Source organism: Onychomys torridus, chromosome 23 (assembly GCF_903995425.1).
Source record: "Onychomys torridus chromosome 23, mOncTor1.1, whole genome shotgun sequence".
Classification (NCBI taxonomy): domain Eukaryota; kingdom Metazoa; phylum Chordata; class Mammalia; order Rodentia; family Cricetidae; genus Onychomys; species Onychomys torridus.
Genome location: NC_050465.1, coordinates 45,114,161 through 45,135,227, shown reverse-complemented (window position 1 = coordinate 45,135,227; position 21,067 = coordinate 45,114,161). Strand labels below are relative to the sequence as shown.

General features: G+C 37.0%; 1 protein-coding gene across 2 annotated transcripts in view; it reads right to left on the bottom strand.

Moving 5' to 3' along the window:
• Nbeal1 (neurobeachin like 1) overlaps positions 1–21,067 on the bottom strand; it is a 139,230-nt gene that overhangs the window by 82,174 nt on the left and 35,989 nt on the right. For both annotated transcript variants that reach the window (XM_036173296.1, XM_036173297.1), the window contains 9 exons: positions 18,963–19,269; positions 17,645–17,751; positions 14,475–14,561; positions 12,055–12,138; positions 6,124–6,222; positions 5,456–6,036; positions 4,423–4,555; positions 3,546–3,665; positions 1,869–2,172 (listed from right to left, as the gene is read on the bottom strand). In XM_036173296.1, coding sequence (XP_036029189.1) covers positions 1,869–2,172; positions 3,546–3,665; positions 4,423–4,555; positions 5,456–6,036; positions 6,124–6,222; positions 12,055–12,138; positions 14,475–14,561; positions 17,645–17,751; positions 18,963–19,269 — 1,822 coding nt within the window. The remainder of the gene's footprint in view (positions 1–1,868; positions 2,173–3,545; positions 3,666–4,422; positions 4,556–5,455; positions 6,037–6,123; positions 6,223–12,054; positions 12,139–14,474; positions 14,562–17,644; positions 17,752–18,962; positions 19,270–21,067) is intronic.

The window sequence follows — 21,067 nt, the reverse complement described above, 5'->3', positions numbered from 1 at the left end:
TATATAATAAGGCCCTGTCTTAAAGAAAATTTTCAAAGTGAACAGAAAGCAGAGAAATTGAAAGTAGTAACAGTGTAAGTAATCTAAGTAACAGTGCTCACTTTCATTTGCAACTGAAATGTAAGCTCAAACAAGGATCCATTAGACATACGGGAAGAAAAACATGCGTGTGTGACGTGTGCACATGTGTACAGGCACATATGCTCATGAGGCCAAAGAAAGATACTGTCTTCCTCTATCTTTCTCCTCCTTAGCCTCTGCCTATTCAGCATATTCCTTCCAGTGTGTGCCACAGCCAAATCCACCTTATTCTTATTAAATAGATCTTTTATTCAACATGAAGCTCATCTTTTGTTTGTTTGTTTGTTTTTTGAGACAGGGTTTCTCTGTGTAGCTTTGCACCTTTTCTGGATCTCACTCTGTAGACCAGGATGGCCAGGAACTCACAAAGATCTGCCTGGCTCTGCCTCCCGAGTGCTGGGATTAAAGACGTGCGCGCCACTACTGCGCAGTGAAGCTCATCATTTTAGCGAGGCTAGCTAGATATTAAGCTCCTAGGATCCACCTGTCTTCACACATTAACACTGGGGTCCTATTATCTTGAAACACTCATGCCATTGGAGCAGGGTGAATTGATGAAAAACAAACTACTCTGCAGAATTATGTCCATGACTCTTAAAAGATTTAAATTCAGAATATTCTGATAGAATATAACTATAAAATTCTAATGTTAGGATTAAATAGTACTTAATATATTATATTCAAAATCATAGCCAAAAGAAAAAAAACAAAACAAGAACATTTACAATGTTATCCAAGATTACCTATGTGTCCTGCCATCAGAAATTCTTCAGGTATATTAACAAATGAACTATAAATATGACAAGTTGTGGAACAAGACTCATGATTTTGGAATTAGCTATATGATTTCTTAGGTAGATAGGCTTGTATTTGATTTTACCAACTAATTAACATCTGTCTAAAGAACTGATAGTGTTATGGATGGAACTGAATGACCTTAAAATTCACTCAAAAGACACCATTTCCAATATGACTGTATTGTATAGAGCCTTTAAACAGAAAACTGAAGTTAAATGATGTCATAAGAATTGAGTCTTAACCTGACAGGGTCCCTCCTAAAAAAAGGAAGAGACACTGTAGAGATCTGTTTCTTTTCTCTGTCCATGTCCATGTTGAGGGAAGATCAAGTTGAGATTACAGTAAGAAAGGGGCCCCCCAAAACAAAGAGAAGCCTCACTAGTCCCAGAAATGTGAGGAAATAAGCTCTGGTGACTGAAGACACAGTCTGTAGTAATTTACTATGGCAACCCCAGGAAACTGACACAGGCAGTGGTTTCAAGGGTTAAGCAATTTAAATATTACCCCAAATGGTGCTAGAAAGATGGCTCAGTGGTTAAGAGTGCTCCTGCTCTTGCAGAGGACCTGAGTTAGGTTCCCAGCACCCTCACCAGGCAGCTCCCACTCCCTGTAACTCCAGTTCTAGGGGGATCCGATTCCCTCTGGCCTGTCAGGACCTCTGCACACACATGGTGCACATGAAAAAGGTGCACACACACACATACAAAAGTAAATCTTTAAATATTTCCTAAATGCTAGTTTTAGTTATGCCTACAAAAAAAGCATAATACACAACAGACTTTTCCTTTCAGTTCCAATGAAAACAACCACAGGTTTGTAACAGTTCAGTGCTTAGGTCACTTGCTTAGTATGTACTAGATCCCCCATACAATGGAATGAATGAATGAATGAATGAATGAATGAAAAGATTCTTCAAATAACTCTTTAGGATACATTCAGGCAAAAGGGGGAAAAAGACAATGCTAAATACTGGGACTGTGCATGCTCACCTGCTACATATAAAGCCTTGACCTGCGGAGGCTGCAGTGCTTCGTGGAATACAATAACAGACCCTAGCTGGCCCTCCAGGGATGTGGGACAGCCCCACTCACTATCTTGGGTTCCAGCGGAAATTAATTTGGTAACTAATTTTGATTTTTCAGTTGTCCCTCCCCAGGAGGCTGATGACAATATTCCACCAAATGATGTCCGGTGAGGGGTAACAGGAGTAGAGAATGGTGGATCTGGGATTTGAGATGGTGGAGGAGTAGTGGTTCTTTGCCCAGCTGAACCAATACAACATGAAGTAAATGGCTACAAAGTAAACAAAAAATGACAAAGATTATTTAAAATCATACAACTTTAAATATCTCTCTCTCTTCACATTTAAAGTTCAACAGTGTAAAGCTGAGTTACGTGACACACACTTAAGTCCCAGCATTGGTGATGGCCAACGCAAAAGGATCATGAGCTGCATAGTGAGACCCTATCTCAAAGAACCCAAAGCTAAACAATGAGATGAAATACTATGCTGGACATGTAGCTCCATGGTAAAATACTTATCTAGCATATATGAAACTTGGGTGTGAGATCTACCAAAAAAATAAGATGAAAAAGTTTATATAAAACTAAGGAAATGAGCCGGGCGGTGGTGGCACATGCCTTTAATCCCAGCACTCGGGAGGCAGAGCCAGGTGGATCTTTGTGAGTTCAAGGCCAGCCTGGGCTACCAAGTGAGTTCCAGGAAAGGCGCAAAACTACACAGAGAAACCCTGTCTCAAAAAAACAAAAACCAAAACAAAAACAACAACAACAACAAAAACTAAGGAAATGAACACACTGAAAATAGAAGTGGAGGATTTGGAGAGATGGCTCAGAGGTTAAAAGCACTGGCTGCTTTTCCAAAGGTCCTGAGTTCAAATCCCATCAAATAAATAAATCCTTTAAAAAAAGAAAGAAAATAGAAGTGGAAGCCAATTTTTCAACTGGATCATAGCATCTATAGGAAAGTCTGTATCTAAGGTATCAATATCAAAGTCACCTTTGACCAAAAGACTACTGACATGACTTTTATGAACCAGTATGTCTTTTTTAAGGGATATTATTTTTAAAGTTGAGAGGTTTACTATTATCTAAAGTAAAGATAATTCCTTTTCCTCCCACACATAATTTATGTAGTATTATGTAACAGTATAATGTTAATTAAAAGCTACTTTCAACAGTCATGATGAGAAGCAAGAAACTTATTAAGAAAATGATACTGATACTCTACTTCATCCTATTACTCCCAAAGACTTTCTTAAGTTAGCCAGTCTCAAACAACTGTCTTAACCTGTATGGAGAATAAAGCTTGACACTACTTCCTCACTAGTTCAAATTTAACGAAGATATTTAACAGAGATAGGAAAGTCTATCATAGCAATTTCTTAAACATTTTATATACTTGGAGACTTTTTCTGTCTTAATGATACTTTTGTATGGTCTTTTCATTATATTTTCTAAGCCTTTCATTATATTTCTTTCTTGAATTTGTTTTTTCACATGTCTGACATTATCTAAGAGAAATGAATACCGATTTTCTGTATCTTAACATATAGAACACAGTTCAAACTTCTTAGGAAAAAATTTAGAATATATTTTCCAAATCTTTTCAGGATTTTGCCTATAAAGAAGTTATATATACTCACCTCATTCATGGCAGGAAATCTGAGAGGAGCAGAAACCTTTTGTTGTCCATTGTCATAGATATAGACAAGACTCTGACCAAAGGGCCTTTTTCCAGGCATGTGAACGATGGTTATGTTGTGCTGATGAAGTAAAGCACACATTAAAATGACTAAAATTACACCATGCCTTTGCAATGACATATGCCTATAGATTTTTACTCCATAATTTGTATGATCAAAATATTAAGGACAGCTAAAATGCTGACTCAATGATAGTCTCAAAACAAGTAACAATTTCTTATGTACTACAAATAATTAAGCCTTTACAAGATGACTCACAAAAATTATGCTTCTTCTGTATTTTTATTTATTTATTTATTTATTTATTTAGGTAGGTAGGTAGGTAGGTAGGTTTTTCGAGACAGGGTTTCTCTGTGTAGCTTTGCGCCTTTCCTGGAACTTACTTTGTAGACCAGGCTGGCCTCGAACTCACAGATCTGCCTGTCTCTGCCTCCTGAGTGCTGGGAATAAAGACGTGTACCACCACGCCTAGCCCCTAAATATTCTTAAAATTATTTTTTCAAGGAGAAATATTTTGTATTTTTGAGGTAAGGAACAGAAATATATTGGCTTAACAAGCTCACATTTCATTTTGAAATAAAAGTCAAATCAGTCTAGGAAATATGCAAGGATTCATAACTTTCAGAAAAAAAATTACTGCTTCTTTAATGCCAGTGATTAATAAACTAACATCTTTGTAGGCAGAATTTTACTATAACAGAACTTGGAAATGAATATTGGCAAGGCAGACAAAAGTTCCTCATAGAAATGCATCAAATTGTTATACTTCCTAAGGAAGATAGAACCAAGAGTTTGACGTGGCATCCTCAAGTCTTACCCAGAGAGAATCACAGAAACTGTGGTCAGGAAGCATAACTGTTGCATATTCTCTTTTTGTGCACACTGCCACAACCAACATACCTGAGTGGGTAATAAAAGCTTCAAAACCCATTCCACTTCCTGTAAAAAAGCTAACAAAAATATCTGTTATCAGAACCTCTGAACTCAAGTTGACCAGTCTGTTCATCACTGAAGTTCATCATCAACTATAACACAGTCACAAATACCTTTATCAACAATGCTACGATCTTAATTCTATTGCCATACATATCAGCCCAACTTGGTTTCAGTCATTCTTAAGTCCATTTTCAGCATAAAAGTTAATAAATTATAAAAAGTAACACTGGAAGTGGGATTTTATTATCAAGCTAGAGCAGCACTTCTCCACCTTCCTAATGCTGCGACCCTTTAATATGGTTCCTCATGTTGTAGTGATCCCAGCCATAAAATTATTTTCATTATTACTTCGTAACTGTAATTTTGCTACTGTATAAATCAAATATAAATATCTGTGCTTTCTGATTGTTTTAGGTGGCCCCTGTGAAAGGGTCCTTCCAATGTCCAAAGGGGTTGTAACCCACAGGTTGAGAACCTCTGAGCTAGAACAAAACTATAAAATGTATATCTAATTCTTTTAAATTCTTCCAAACATCCAGAAAGCATACATAAAAGTTTTAAAAATCATACAGTATATTAAAAAATATTAGCTACGAGACCTGAATGTCTTACATAAGCACACAGCTCCTTCAATGGAGCTGAGTTTATTATTCCTTTCTTCTCTACTTTTATGCTACTTTCATTTTTGTTTCCTAAGACCCTCAGAATTTAGCCAGAAAAATACATAAAATACAGAATAATTATTTTGAAAGCAATAAAGCACTTCTAAACTATATACAGCCACAAGATGAAGAAAATTTATATTAACTATTATAAATATAAAAAACTAGATGCTTAGACACTTTATCCTACTTAAGAATCATAGCATATATAATGTGACAATCTCCACTTAATTCCACAATTTGTACCATTACCTATATAATTGTTTTCTTTTTCCTCCTTTGTTAGCAGTGCCAAGGGTTAACTGATCCTGATCTAAGCAAAACCAAGCAGTGAAGGAAAATGCAGAGCCAGGCCATTTCTGCACGGCAGGCACAGAGATTCCCGCCATGCTATGTGACAAATTGAAATACTGCAGGGCACTCTGCAGGCCGCGTTTCCGGGCCATCGTTAGCACTGCACGAGTCACAGGGATGGTGTACGGGTGAACAAGCCCGGCTTCATCCACCCGCAGCAGCTGCAGCAGCCGCCGGACTTCTTCCGAGCTCACAGACTGACTCCCCAGGGAACCATGGATTGCAATCAAGTCCTCAGCACAAGTTCGATGCAGGGAAGAATGGGACTCAAGGGTTTCGATGATTCTTATTCCCATGTTTGCATTCACACATGTAGTTCGGCTCTGTTTATTAATGCAACAAATTTTTTTCAGCCAGTCAGAGATGAAGATTTGTAGGTCATGGGAGTCTAGCTCTGGAAGCCATTGGATAAGAACCAAAAGAGGATGGACATTACTAATGCCCAAAATACCAACTGAAGTATGGTCACCCTCCACAGCCTGAAAAGTCACACAAAATTAGAAAGTTAGTTACTGTTGTTGAAGTGGAAACAACAGAACTTCTCATCATAGAGATTGAACACTCACCATATTCATAAGTTCTCTAAGCAGCTCTAGTGATGGCTGACCCAAAGATTTTAATACCTCAAACATGTGCACATAGCCAATTCTTTCCTTAAATACTTCCTAGGGAGAAAACAACATATCACAGCACATTTTCAATGACTAAACTTGTTGGAATATTAAATATTGAAAGCTTACTTAAACTATTTGGTTAATAAAATACAAAAAAGATTATGGAATCAGTTTTGCTCCTTTATATTATCTATGTGCATCTATGTCCATCCCTCCCACCCACCCTCAGGCCTTTCTATGATGCCTAAGCTGCCCTTAAAATTGCAGCCCTTCTATCTGTCCCACCTACCGCACGGACTGGGGTGACAGGCATGGGCCCTTGAACCTAGCTGTGCTCATCTTAAAATAGGTTCTATATATTCCTTCTGTAATAAAAAATAAAGGTACAAAGGTCCAGAAAAACGCAAAGTAGATTAAATTAGAAACAGCTGTTATAAAACTATTTTCTCCATAGCGTTATATGACACTTTCTTTACCCTCACCCTCTCCTTCCCTGCCCCCATCCTGTACCCCAAGACAGGGTTTCACTATATATAGCTTTGGCTGGCCTGGACCTCTGTCTTGAAAAAAGAAAGAGAAAAAAGAATGAAGGGAGGGAGGAAGGAAGGAAGGAAGGAGAAAAGAAAGGAAAAAGAAAAACAACCAATGGCTAGATCAGATTCCTGATTATTGTGGTGGCCCAGAACTAGGAAGATAGAGACAGAGGATTGAGTTCAGGGCCACCCTCAGCTATATGCTGGGACCCAGTTTAAATACCAAGGACTAAGGATGTAGCTCAGTAGTGCAGTGGAGGCCTTGAGTTAGGTCTACAATAATGCTCAAATTTTAAGTGGCCAGAAGAGTACAAAGAATTTTCTCTGTTCTCTGTGTCTAAATGATCTGGAGCATCAAATTCACAATAGGGATCTCAAAGTCATGTACATTTTTTTAACTCAAGTATTAAAAGTAAAATATAAAGACTATCCAAAAACCTAGAAAGTAGAAAATCAGTCCATTAAATTAGGCAAAAATAGATACACCAACCATAAAAAGGTTTAAACAGAATCAGTATAACCAGTTAACTCTATAAGGAGTTAGTGGTGTGCTAAGGATAACAAGAGAGTCATACATATCTAGAGGTAATTTGTGATAAAACCTCTTGCTTAGGGAGGGAAGGTAAGGCCCTAAACGTATTAACTATACACTCTGCCACTGACCTAGAGCCTATCCTGTTACATAACCTTTTGTTGTTGTTGTTGTTGTTTTGTTTGTTTGTTTGTTTTTTCAAGACAGGGTTTCTCTGTAGCTTTTGGAACCTGTCCTGGACTAGCTCTGTAGACCAGGCTGGCCTCGAACTCACAGAGATCCGCCTGCCTCTGCCTCCCGAGTGATAGGATTAAAGGGGTGCGTCACCACCGGCGCCGCCACCGCCACCACCACCACCGCCCCGCCCTCTTACATAACCTTTTAAACTTTAAACAATGAAAAGTATTACAGAAAAAAATAAAAAAGTAAAAAAACCTTTAAAATGACTTAAACAGCCTTGAAGATTTGAATTTCAGAAACACTAGCAATCTGTTTTACTAGAAAGTGAATTTCTGAGTACTTGAAGAGATTTCCTTTACAAACAACAATAAAACCCTATTATTAAATGGCAAGTAAAATCAGAAGCCAGATCATAAAGATTGAAACATACCTAACCACGGATTATAGTATTTCAAGAAACATTCCTGATAGCGGAGCAGAGCATACAGTACCTCAAGGGTGAAGGTCAGAAGTTAGGGTGGTGACCATGCCATCAACACATATTGTGTACTTAACCATGTGCCTGGCACGTTACACAGACATCACACGATACTCAGAAGCACTCAATGAGCACAATCAGACAAAATCACAGCCAGAGACAGTGGGTAAGAACACACATGAAGAGCTGGAAGGATAATTCAGTAGTTAAGAGCACTGACTACAATTCCAGAGGACCTGGGTTCAGTTCCCAGCACCCACATGGCAACTCACCGCCATTAGCAACCCCAGTTCCAGAGATCTGACACCGTCATACAGACACACATGCAGGCAAAACAGGAGTGCACATGAAATAATAAATAAATAAATAAATAAATAAATAAATAAATAAATGATGGGGAACACAAACATAAAACCCCAAGGGTCATGGAGCCACAGAAATGAAACAGAACCCTATAGCCATACACATCGGGAAACAAGTCCCATACCAACAAGGTGATACCATTTGAAATATACTCATATCTGGATAGTCATAAACTAACTAAAGAGCAAATCTGATTATGTTCTTAATAAGAAGCTTTGTCGGGAAAACTCATTAGTTCAGCTCAATAACCAACCCTCACTTTCAGCATCAGCAGTGTGGCCCCTCTAACACCAGCCAGTGAGCCTCTTCTGACCAAGGCTGCTTTAAACAGCTAGTAGTGCGCAGGCGGCTCACCAACGGAATTCTTTTTTTTGAGACGGTCTCACTATGTAGCTCTGGTTAGCCTGGAACTGGCTATGTATAACAGGCTAGCCCCAAACTCACAGAGAGTCATCTGAGTGCTGGGATTAAAGGTATGTACTACCACATGAAGTCATCAATATCTTTTAAAATCCTGGAGTATCCATAAGGAGTTTGTCTATAAAATTATCAGCAAATTATAAGGTGAACTATTTTTATAAACTATTTCATTACAGGTGTTATGCCATATGTTTTACATATTTACACACATCACTTTGGGATTTATACAGCAAAATTAATAAAATGAACGAACATATTTTAATGCCAAGAGCCATAAAAAAATACATAGCAGATGACAACTGATATTCCTAAGGTCAACCCACCAGGCAAATAACTCTGATGGAAGAAGCTTGTCAAGCAAGGCTTTAGAGGCCACAGACTCTGAATACCGTTTGTTTCCATCTGGAATTATCTTTATATATATATAAATATACACACACACACATATATATGTATATATACATATATATAAATTTATAATTAATTAAATTTTACATACAGCCACAGATTGCCCTGTCCTTCCTCCTCCCCCCCCCTCCCCAGTCAACCCCCCATTCCCACTTCCTCCAAAGCAAGGACTCCCCTGAGGATTCAGCCCAGCCTGGTAGATTCAGTTGAGGCAAGTCCAGTCCCCGCCTCCCTACATCAAGGCTGAGCAAAATGCCTCAGCACAGACCCTAGGTTCCAAAAAGCCAGCTCGTGCACTAAGGACAGGTCCAGGCCCCACTGCTTGGGGGCGTCCTAAATAGGATGTCAACCTGCAGAAGGCTGCAAATAGATCCGTATCTGTCACTGTGCACAAAACTTAATTCCAAGTGGATCAAAGACCTCAACATAAATTCAATTACTCTGAACCTCATAGAAGAGAAAGTAGGAAGTAGTCTTGAATTCATTGACACCGGAGATCACTTCCTAAATATAACAGACACTGAGAGAAACAATCAATCAATGGGACCTCTTGAAACTGAGAAGCTTTTGTAGAGCAAAGGACATGGTCAACAAGACAAAGCGACAGCCTACAGAATGGGAAAAGATCTTCACCAACCCCACATCTGACAGAGGGCTGATATCCAGAATATATAAAGAACTCAAGAAATTAAGACATCAAAATGCCTAACAGTCCAATTAAGAAATGGGCTATAGAACTAAACAGAGAATTCTCCACAGAGGAAGTTCAAATGGCTGAAAGACATTTAAGGAATTGCTCAACATCCCTAATTATCCAGGAAATGTAAATCAAAACGACTCTGAGATACACCATCTTACACCTATCAGAATAGCTAAGATCCAAAACACTAAAGACAGCTTATGTTGGAGAGGATGTGGAGCAAGGGGAACACTCCTACACTGTTGGTGAGAATGATTTGGAAATCAGTATGGCACTTGCTTAGAAAATTGGGAATCAATCTCCCTCAAGACCCAGCTATACCACTTTTGGGCATATACCCAAGGAATGCTCAATCATACCACAAGGACACATGCTCAACAATGTTCATAGCAGCATTATCTGTTATTCTCTTATGTGCTACAATAATTCTACCTTAAAACAGCTATGTGGTCTTCTCCCACAGCCTGGATTGTAGGGTCTTCTCCCCATGACTATATTGTATAAATGTATTTCTGTGGATTGATGGGAAAATTATTCCTTCTTATACTGTATAATTTTGGTGAATAAAATATGCTTTCATAACTAAGTCTTTGTTCCACAAAAACTGTGAGGAACTTAGAAGCCTGTTTCATATCATAGCTCAGGTTGACATAGGAAAATAACAATATTCTCAGCTACAGAGAGCCTTTACACAATTAGCTGATTTAAAGCCTCAAAGTAAACTCAGATTAAACTAGATGCCTTGAAAGGTATATTGCTAACACATTATAAGATAAACCTTGGGGCTGGAGAGATGGCTCAGAGGTTAAGAACACTGGCTGTTCTTCTAGAGGTCCTGAGTTCAATTCCCAGCACCCACATGGTGCCTCACAACCATGTGTAATGAGATCTGGTGCCCTCTTCTGGCCTGCAGGGATACATGCAAACAGAACACTGTATGCATAATAAATAAATAAATCTTTAAAAAAAAAAAAAAAAAAAGAAAAGAAAAGAGAGAAAGATAAACCTTTCCAGAAAATGCACAAGGACATAGTTGCCAGGTGTCTGATTTGTTGAACCAAGGTGATTTAGCACAAAGCAACTTTGGTGCCAGCGTCTCTTTGTTGAAGTCTGGATGAATACATAAGACCAATGATTAACTCCCTGCACAAATTCCTCAGCAATTAACTCTCTGCACCAACTTCTAACCTCAGTTTTATGATACAAGACTCAAGGTTCAGCTAACTAACTGTTTATGTTAGGCGCTGAAATTTATGTGTCAGGGAAGCAATTAACAAAAGTCCAGAGAGAAAAAGCTTTTGCCCAGCTAAACCACAGGAAAAGTTTTCATAATTAGCCAGGGTTTCAGAGGATAATCTAACTTCATAGCCTTGAAAAGGAGTTACAAGTTTCCTTCCTTGTGATTTGGGGTTGTACACAGAATAGGAGAATATATCTTAAGATCTGAGACGCTTTCTATGTCACTGTCCCTCGGGAAGTGCCCCCACCTTCGCTTTACAGCCTGAACCCCAGGGACCCTGGCTGACAGCAGCTTATCTCATTGCTAAGATTACTGCACTTTCCAGCCAGAGCAGCAACTCAAGTCCAAGAGAAACCGATACACTTTTTTACTTTCTTATTTTATGGTTTTTCAAGACAGGGTTTCTCCATATAGCTTTGGTGCCTGTCCTGGAACTGTACACCATACTGGCCTCAAATTCACAGAGATTCATCTGCCTCTGCCTCCCGAGTGATGGGATTAAAGACGTGCGCCACCACCGCCCAGCAAAAACAGATACTTTTAAATGTTAGTTTGGAATGTTAATTATACTTAGAAACACAAAATATAATACACAATTTCTCTATTTTCTAGACTCCCAAATAGTTTAACTTTATAACCCCTTTCATAGGCTATTTCCTTAGTGGATAACAAAGCAGGTGGACATTCCTTCACAGCTGCAACTGCCCCATTAATCAGGAAGCTGACAGATTTATTCTTGTATGTATCAGAATGGCTCAAGAAATATAATATGACCCTCAAATGTAACTTTTATTTGACTAAAGCTTTCTGTTGGGTACATACAGTTGTATAAGACAAAGAGAAGAGAGATTTTCAACATGGAATAATAAAGGAAGTTACTATAAAAATGCATGTGTTCCTTTCCTATCCCTCAAGACAGAAAAGTTCAGTTCTCACCAACATTGTGGATTTCTTTGCAAACCCTGTGTGCGGTCTTGAAGCTGGTTCTCTAAGACTGCAATCTTTTACACTTAAAGATCCATTTCTCACCTTAGCAGCTGGAGAATTCTTCATCACTGCTGTCAAAGCCTGAATGGTTGATACAGCCAAACAATCCAACCGCCCCTGAAATACCTACCAAAGGGAACAGCAAGAAATTAACAAATGTACTCAGGATTTTGTTCACATGGAAACCTTTGTTGTGAAAACCTGAAGATATAATAACATGCATTACATTCCTCTTCCTATCAGATGGGTTGTTGAAACACTATAATCTGTAAGAAAAAGTTACTTAACAGAAGATAAGCCGTATGTCAAGAAGAATGAAGCTCATTCACCTATTATATTAAATGTTCTGCAGGGGCACAAACTTTACACATGCTTTTAAAAATAATGGACAATCTCAAGAGGAGAGGAGGGAGTCTGCAACTAAAAATTATAGTATGCTTTAATTTCCCTTCAAAAATATACCTGAACTTACTAGGCTTCAATACTGTTAGTATAATAATATATAGCTTAAATAACTGTTTGCTTAGTTTCTGAATTCTGTACTGAAATGGAAATGGTATGTACCTATCATCTTGAAACAGACATATCTATTTCTATAAAAAATTTAAGGCAAATAATGAAAATGAAAATATGTATCTGTAAGTACTGGCATGTTTTGGAGAAGGCAATCTTTTATGCCAAAAGTTTCATGGAAAAATTAAAAACTTGCTCTGATTTTTATTTAGGCTTAATCATAAATATGATATGCATTAAATATCAGGAGATTCTCTTAGAGAATAAACCAATAACTACCATCAATAATACTAAAAAAAAAATAAAAGTAAGAAAATTAAAGTTTCAACATGGATGCCATATAGGACTTAACCAACTTTCATAGCACAGACTTTAGACTAGAAAGCTGGGGATGTAGAGATAGTTCAACAGTTAAAAGCACTGGCTGCTCTTGCAGAGGACCTGGGTTCAATTCCCAGTACCCACAAGGCAGTTCACAAAGGTCTGTAACTTCAGACCTGGAGGTTTGATGCCCTCTCCTGGCCTCTGAAGGCACTGCACTCTTATACACACAGGGAGACATACTGAAAAATGAATACAATTTAAAAACAAAAGAAAACAGTGTTATGACCTGAAGCTAGCCACTGCACAACAGCGTTCTCTTTTCTAGCTCCTAACAGAACTGATCTTCACACATAGGAAACTCCTTAGATCTTTGTGTTTACTAAATTTTATTACTTTTTGTGTGGTGCTTAATCTAGAGTCCTGACTTTCATTGGTGGTAGTGTCAAATATTATTACATAGGAAAAATATATGTAGTAATAGATTAAAAATCTGTATACACAGATTCATTCAAATAAGATCTGTGCGGGACTCTGTTCAAGAATAAACTAAGAAGACCTTATCACAGCTTCCTTTTGAATTTCCATATCTTTTGTAAGAAATTATAATATATATATATATAACAGTCTAAATAGGAGAACTCTAAAGCAATAAAGAGTTCTGTGAATCTCTATTTTACACCAAAAAATTAGAAATTAACAAATTACAATATAGTCTCTTTTTCTATTTTTTTTTTGTTTTGTTTTGTTTGTTTGTTTGTTTTGTTTTTCGAGACAGGGTTTCTTTGTGTAGCTTTGTGCCTTTCCTAGAATTCGCTCTGGAGACCAGGCTGGCCTCGAACTCACAGAGATCCGCTTGGCTCTGCCTCCCAAGTGCTGGGATTAAAGGTGTGTGCCACCACTGCCCAGCTATAGTCTCTTTTTCTACAACTCAGTAAACCTAAACATTAAAATAATTTTAACAAAATTATTATAACTTTTATAATTATATATAATTATTGTTAAAAAATGTAAAATTCTCTAACAAACTATGTTGAGAAAAAAAAATTTTATAGGTAGGTTTTTGTTTTTCCCAAAACTAATTTACCAAATATATTTTGAGAAAAAACAGACACATCTGTTTTGATATTCCAATATAGGGTTGAATTTTGAGAACAGAAAAAAAATCAAATTGCATGCTAAATTAATATTCAAAGGGCTCATTGTCTTCTTCCCTTCCTCCAAGATTCAGGTTGTCCATTGAATTATAATCATTTTGTCAATAAGAAGCAAAGAATCAAGATATGAACAATGACTATGCATATTCACAAATGAAGCCTTCACACCCCAGTACACCACAGTGCTTAGAAAAAGCAGTCCCTCAAACACAAAGTCATCACCAGGTGCTCAATAGTGATACCGGGTTCCATTCCTGTACTTTTATCTTCCCAAACTGAAAAAAATACCCACAGAAGCACAGACAGAATTATAATGATGATTTATATTTTAATTTAAATAATCTTCAAAAATAAATAATTACTAGAATTAGAAGTTTGTGTTTTGGAGAATTAAGAAGAAAAGCACAGGAATAGTTAACCCATGGCTGATTCTGGACTGCAGCTGAAACAAGATGCAGGCTTTGGAGATACCTGGTCCTCACTTATCTCTGTCAGTAATTGGTTGGCAAGGTCTTTCTCGTTCTTGTCTGCCACCATACTGTGAGCACTTAAAAATAGCTGTTAAAAACAGAGACAAGAATAATGGAGAAAGAATATTAAATTGTTACCTAAGAGCAAAATGAGGTCCAGCTGGATTTCCATGTCTCTTGAAAACTAATGCAAGAATCCACATGTGAAGTATATGACTTCCAGAAATAGGTAATTATTTGCTTTCTGAGTAACAATGTAATAGCAGTTTACATATATATAACTATTGTAGATACAATTCTCCTTTAGAACTCAGAAGTTATTAAAATAAACAGCAATAACAATAGATTAATATTCCAAATTCTTAAAGAATCAACAAAGAATGACACTCAGAAAACAAAGTTGCTATTGAGATAGAAAAAAGATACTACAGTAACTAATGTGTTTAGCTGAATAAGCTTGCAAAATCCTATTAAGCTAACTTAAAAGGAGCTCTTTCCAAAAACACTTCTCAGAGTCTCAAAGAGACTAGTGTGTAGCTTGACAAAGGAAGTCAGTGTACAGCACTGACTGCCCAAGTTTATCTGATCTCACATCCTGATAAAAATATCTTCAGCAGAACCTACTTCACGTTTTACTTTGTAGTCTAGAAAGGGAAACTGAGGACATCTCTAGCACATGGGGATTATGCTGTGTTTTTTAACTTGTTATTATTATAATGGATGCATACATAGGTGTGCATAAAAGGGGAGGAGGCATATGCCACAGTGCACATGTGGTGGTCAAGGGATAACTTTATGAAGTAAGTTCTCTCCTTCCACCTTTATGTGGGGTTCCACAGATCAAACTCTGGTCATTTGAGTGACAAAAGCCTTTACCCAATGAGCTGAATTATTGATCCAGGATTGCTCTCTTTTTACATGAAACAAAGGCATTAAGTACTTTAGTCTTAGTGTATTAACTCAGCATCCCAAAAGGTTCTGTCAACTCAATAAGGAGAAAGAAACTTCAAATGGAAGTGAAATGGAGAGATAGGTTTATAAAGAAACTAATAGCATCCTAAGAAGGGGTGTGTGTGTGTGTGTGTGTGTGTGTGTGTGTGTGTGTGTGTGTGTGTTATGCTGAAGCTCATGTACACTGAGGAAGGTGCTCTTTAACTTAATTATTATACCCCAGTTCTTTGCTACTTCTTTAAGCTTATGTACCTAAAATAAGACTACCCTATCAAATAACTGTGCAGGTTAAATGATACATAGTCTATAGAAGTTTATTTGCATAATGTCTAGCACATAATAAGGATTTCAAAAATGAAAGCCAATATTAGAAGGAAAAATTAAAAATGATATTAATTTATTAATGATGTGCAAAGAAATAGGGATTCTTAGACAAAAGTAAAATTAAATAGTCTTCAGGGCCTATTGAGTAAAGCACAAACCTAACAGGCAAAGGCCCCAAGTCTGATCCCAAGTACCACAAAACAGAAGCTAAAATACCAATCTACACAAAGAATATTTTTGAAGTTCTTGCTCTTAAAACAGAAAGTATAACTCCAAAATTTAAGATACAGGCAGAGAGCACAAGATTTCAGCCTTCTTAGCAAGCCAAAATGGAGGCTTTAAATCTTTGTTACTACTAATGACAGATTGTGTTTTTTCTTGTAATTAAAGTATCATTGGATCATCAAAATGCATTGTACAAAACTCAAAGAATAAAATACTTAACATTCATCACATCTAATCATAAAAGTCTAATATATGACATCATGCAATATATATTTTACGCATATGTAAGAACTTTATATTACAATTGAAAGTTAGTTGCCAAGCAGAAAAGCCTTTCTACGGATTCTTGGGAAATGAACATATATTTAAATTAGTGAATATCATACACAAAGATGCCAGAGAAGCTACCAACAGTATAGGCCAACAAGTGGTTCAGTGTGTAAAAAGTACTTGCTGCACAAGCACAACCACCTAAGTTCCATCCCCAGATGTCCTCTGATCTTCAGATGCACATTTTGGCACATGCACACACATTTACATTCATACAGATATACAAATACACACACACACACAAACACATGCACATACACCCATGCATACAATAATAAGTTTTCAAAGAAAAACTACCAACAGTCAGTTTAAAGTTTTCAATCAATTCATAAGTTTTGCTATTTGACAGCTTTAGTTGGAGTGTTTCCAGTGAGTATGAATATTTGAACAGTGAATTCACCTTGATTCTGCATTATTGCAGAAAACGACTTGTTTATTGAAAGCAAAAGCAACAATAAAATGATATAGAAAGCGACATGCACATCATGAAATACATTTGTGAACTTAAAATTTTCACAAGATTCCAATTATTTTTATATATCCATGAATTATAACTACATTCATTCATAAGATGCTATACTTAACACTATAATTGTCTTTTGACAAACATAGTGCATGTCTTTATTCCCAGCACTTGGGAGGCAGAGGCAGGCAGATCTCAATGAGCTCGAGGCAAGCCTGGTCTACAAATCAAGTTCCTGAATAGGGAGAATTGTTAACAGATAAAACCCATCTTGAAAAACCAATGCAACACAACAACAAAAAATCCAAAAAACACCCAAAAATCTTGTAACTGTCTTATATTTAACACACAGTAAGTATTTCACACTAGTTAAAAATCAATAACCATGAATACAAAAAAATTTATATTAACTATATATTATAATAAACTTAGGGTCAGAAAACAAAGCAAAAAGTCCTAGCTCCAACAATTATTAGTACTGAGCAAAAGCTAGTAATTTAACACCTCAGGACATTATTTCTTTACTTGTGTAATGAGTAAATTTAGAAACTTATCTTAAAGACTTAATATGAACGTTTTAAACAGTTACTGCCTGAATGGTGATAATGCTGGGTGTGGAGATGGAGTCCTTATATGCTGCTGGTAGGAATGTAAATTAGCACAGCCAAAATGGAAACAGTATGGACATATCTCAAAACTCAGACCAGAACTACGAGATGATGATGCTAAGTCCCATATGCTAGCAGAACAGAACCCACTCCCACAAGTTGTCCTCTGACCTCGACATTCATGCGTGGCACATGTTCCCACACACAAATAAGTAAACAGGCAAACAAACAAATAAATGTTCATAAATATGAAAAGTAATAATGAAGTACCTTGCAGTTCTGTAGAAGTCGTATGAGATGTTCAAAGCAATTACTGTTAAGGAAAATGGCCTGAAGAACAGGCCTGTCTGCACAGTCTAACATGGCTGTGATGGTATCTATAAATTAAAAACAAGATTCACTCATGTAAAAGTGAAAATTAGGGATCAAACATTTATCATCATCATTTTAAAATTAGGCTTTTCAGTTGACAGAAAAGATGTAAATTAATTGGGAAATAATATAGATGAGGAACAGAAAACAAAAGCTGTAATTGGGAAAAGTGATTCTTTTCATACTTTAAAATTTAAGCTAGTTTAAATTTTATACATGGCTGGCAAATATTTTTCATATTTACTTGTTCTTTCATAGGTTTCTCTTGTCTGATTTGCTATTAAAAAGCAATACCTGTTTATGATATCTAGTAGTCATATTTAAACACTATGAAATGAATATATGGCCTATGAAAGCAATGATAATATTTATCTCTCATTTTCTACTGTGGAGATAATCCAATTGAAAAATCAAAGGATATCAGGCATGGCAAATATCATAGCTCCTAATAAAAACAAGAATTCCATTCAACAGAGAATCAAACTAACTTTTAAATTTACAACCTGTAATAACTATAGAAAAAAAAAACAGCCTCAGCTTTGCCTTTCAATGCCAGTTCTACCCAATAGGAGCTGAGAGTCTTTAAGAAAGTTACTGAGTATCTGATTCCCCATACATTCATCCTTTAGAGGGAATAATGAGTGTGAGTCACCTAGTGTTGACTAAAACAATAGATGGAAAGTATGTACTACACTCACTGTAACCAAAACAAAAATGAAGTTTTGTCATTTTGAAGGAAAAAAAAGAAATTATATAAACTGACTAGGTAGTTTGGAAAGCACAGAGACCAGATAGATATACTTGCTCAGAGACACCAAACACCCAACACAAAGAAATGCAAAAGAAACAAAGACACAAGGTTCCTCTGTGACAGCTAGATGCTGTTCTAAAGAACAGAAATGTTAGAGGCATTTATCTTAAGTAATTTTATCATAAGTAAAAGAGTATAAATGGTACCTTCAAAAATTTAATTCTTCCTGGCAATTTTAGTCATAACTTTCTTTTTAGCATAGACACTTTAGAATAGACAAGTTTCTCCTTGATAAAGCAAAAATGTAAAGAAATGAATTCCATACTAATTATTTGGAAGTCAAAAATCTAAATACTCATTACCTGAACTAAACAGTCAATATTTTTAATATAATAGACTATTTCAAAAGACACTGAGAATGAGAAAGCAAAAAGGAGCTGAGGGAAAACTTCATTGAATACTTACTGAGCATCTTAATCTGCAGAGCTATGAACTGGCTTTCCCACTGCCTGGTCCTCCTCTGTTTAGGTAAAGCTGAATGATCTGAATTGAGCAATTTAAAATAGTTCTCCAGTATGGTACTGGTTTCCACCTGTCGCTGGTCAGAACTGCTAGTAAGAAGGGTGTGGATCACTTGTGTGAGGCACTTCAGAGTTAGTTCTCTCTTCCTACCCACTTCCTCAGGACCTCCTTCTTCCCATGATTCACAGTCTGACAAAACTCGCATGAGAACCTCCATGGTAGCTGGAGAAATTGCTTGCAAAGCATTCCTCTGAAACATTAAAAACGATAAAAGACAAAATGAAATCTAAACAGTTTTACACATCTGTAATAACAGAATTAACAAAGTTATTAACAGACATGCGTGATAAACACTGCAGGCGTTACCTATGTCTAAGCCTTACTTTGCTCACTACTAATCTGAAACTCACTTTCCCTCCTTCGCATCGAAAAGTAACCATGTCAGACAGCTCTGCTCAAAAGGACAGAGGACAAAGACTACGAAAAGGCTATTTCTCTACAAATGAAAAGGGGTTTCTTTCTTTTCTTTTCTTTTCCAGCCTAGAGAGCAGATGCAATGCTTAGAACCATCTTACATAAGAAAAAATAAAACCCAAGACAAATTATAAGCAGTGTACAGACAGCAAAACAGGACATTCAAAGGGTCTTAGCCCACGAACATGTCTCAGAGTTTCTACACTCACTGCCTGCATTTAAATTTCTTAGCCAAGAATTTTAAAACATCAATTTCACTAAACCTCTCTTAGATTTTATGTTATTTACAACAAATCCATCCCAAATAACTTAGTTATGTAAAATGACTGGCTAACTCTATAAATATCTCTGAAACTCTTTATATTAAGTAAGTGGTTGCTGTTGAAATACAATGAAGCCAGGCCTGATGGTACAGGCCTATAATCCCTGCTACTTAGGGGGGTTAAGGCAAGAGGACCAAAAAGTTCAAACTTTGCTTGGACTACAAAGTGAGTTCGAGACTAATATAGACAATTTAGTGAGACCCTGTCTAGAAATTTGTGGAAAAAAAGGGGTAGAAGTGTATACAGTTCAGTGCTAGAGCAATGTTTAGCACATGTGAAGTCCTAGGTTCACTGTCCAGTAATGTGGGAGAAAACCAATATGTAATGAACATAACTGTGCAATAGTCCATAGGTCACTCAGTCTCGCTACTACCAATAATAATATTAATAATAAATAATATTATGGAAGAAAGTACTGATGACATATCCAGTATTCGATCTCCCATAAAAATCTTTACTACTAGAGCCCATGATGTTTTCCTGGCTATATGGCCACCAACAATAAAGATCATATTGCCTACTTCCCCTGCTGATGACAAGACCCAGGAAGTAAATTGTATCATCTGGACACATATGGCCCTTTTACCTCACAATGCTCGAGTTTGGTAAATGAGACACAGGACTGAGCAGATGCAGTGGCGCACATCTCTAGTCCTAGCACCTGAGAGACAGAGGCACTCCAGATCCGATCTACAAAGAGAGTTCCAAGCCAGCCAGGGCTCTATAGTGAGACCTGTCTAGAAAGGGGAGGGAAGGGGTGGGAGGGAAAGGAGGGGAGGGAGAGGAAATGAGAGTGAGTGCCAGTTTCTCGGTCTCTCCTGAAAAGACAGTTTGCTCATGTCAGTATCTCCTTCGGGACCCCCCATTTTTGTGCTCCAAATGCCGACATTATGGTTGAAACACTAGCAGCTACTAACAAACTGGCCTTCGGAAGGAGTCAAGAGTCCCTGAAGAGCCTAGATCTACCATGTTAACTCCGAAAGGTTTTCTACCTTTTTATTTTCTCTTTCCCAAGTGCTGGAGACTGAACCCAGGGCCGCCACAGTGCTAAGTATGGGCTGCATTACTAAGCTGCGCCTCCAACTCCACAATGCAGGTTTTTGATTCAGAGACAAAAGTAAACTAAATTAAGCTTGGATAATTTCATTATTACACAGCAAATCATAAATAAGATACAATTCTAACTTCCTTCGTTTTTACAAGCACAGGCATTTTGTTCATTGTTTTACTTGACTATGTGTCCTTTAGTCC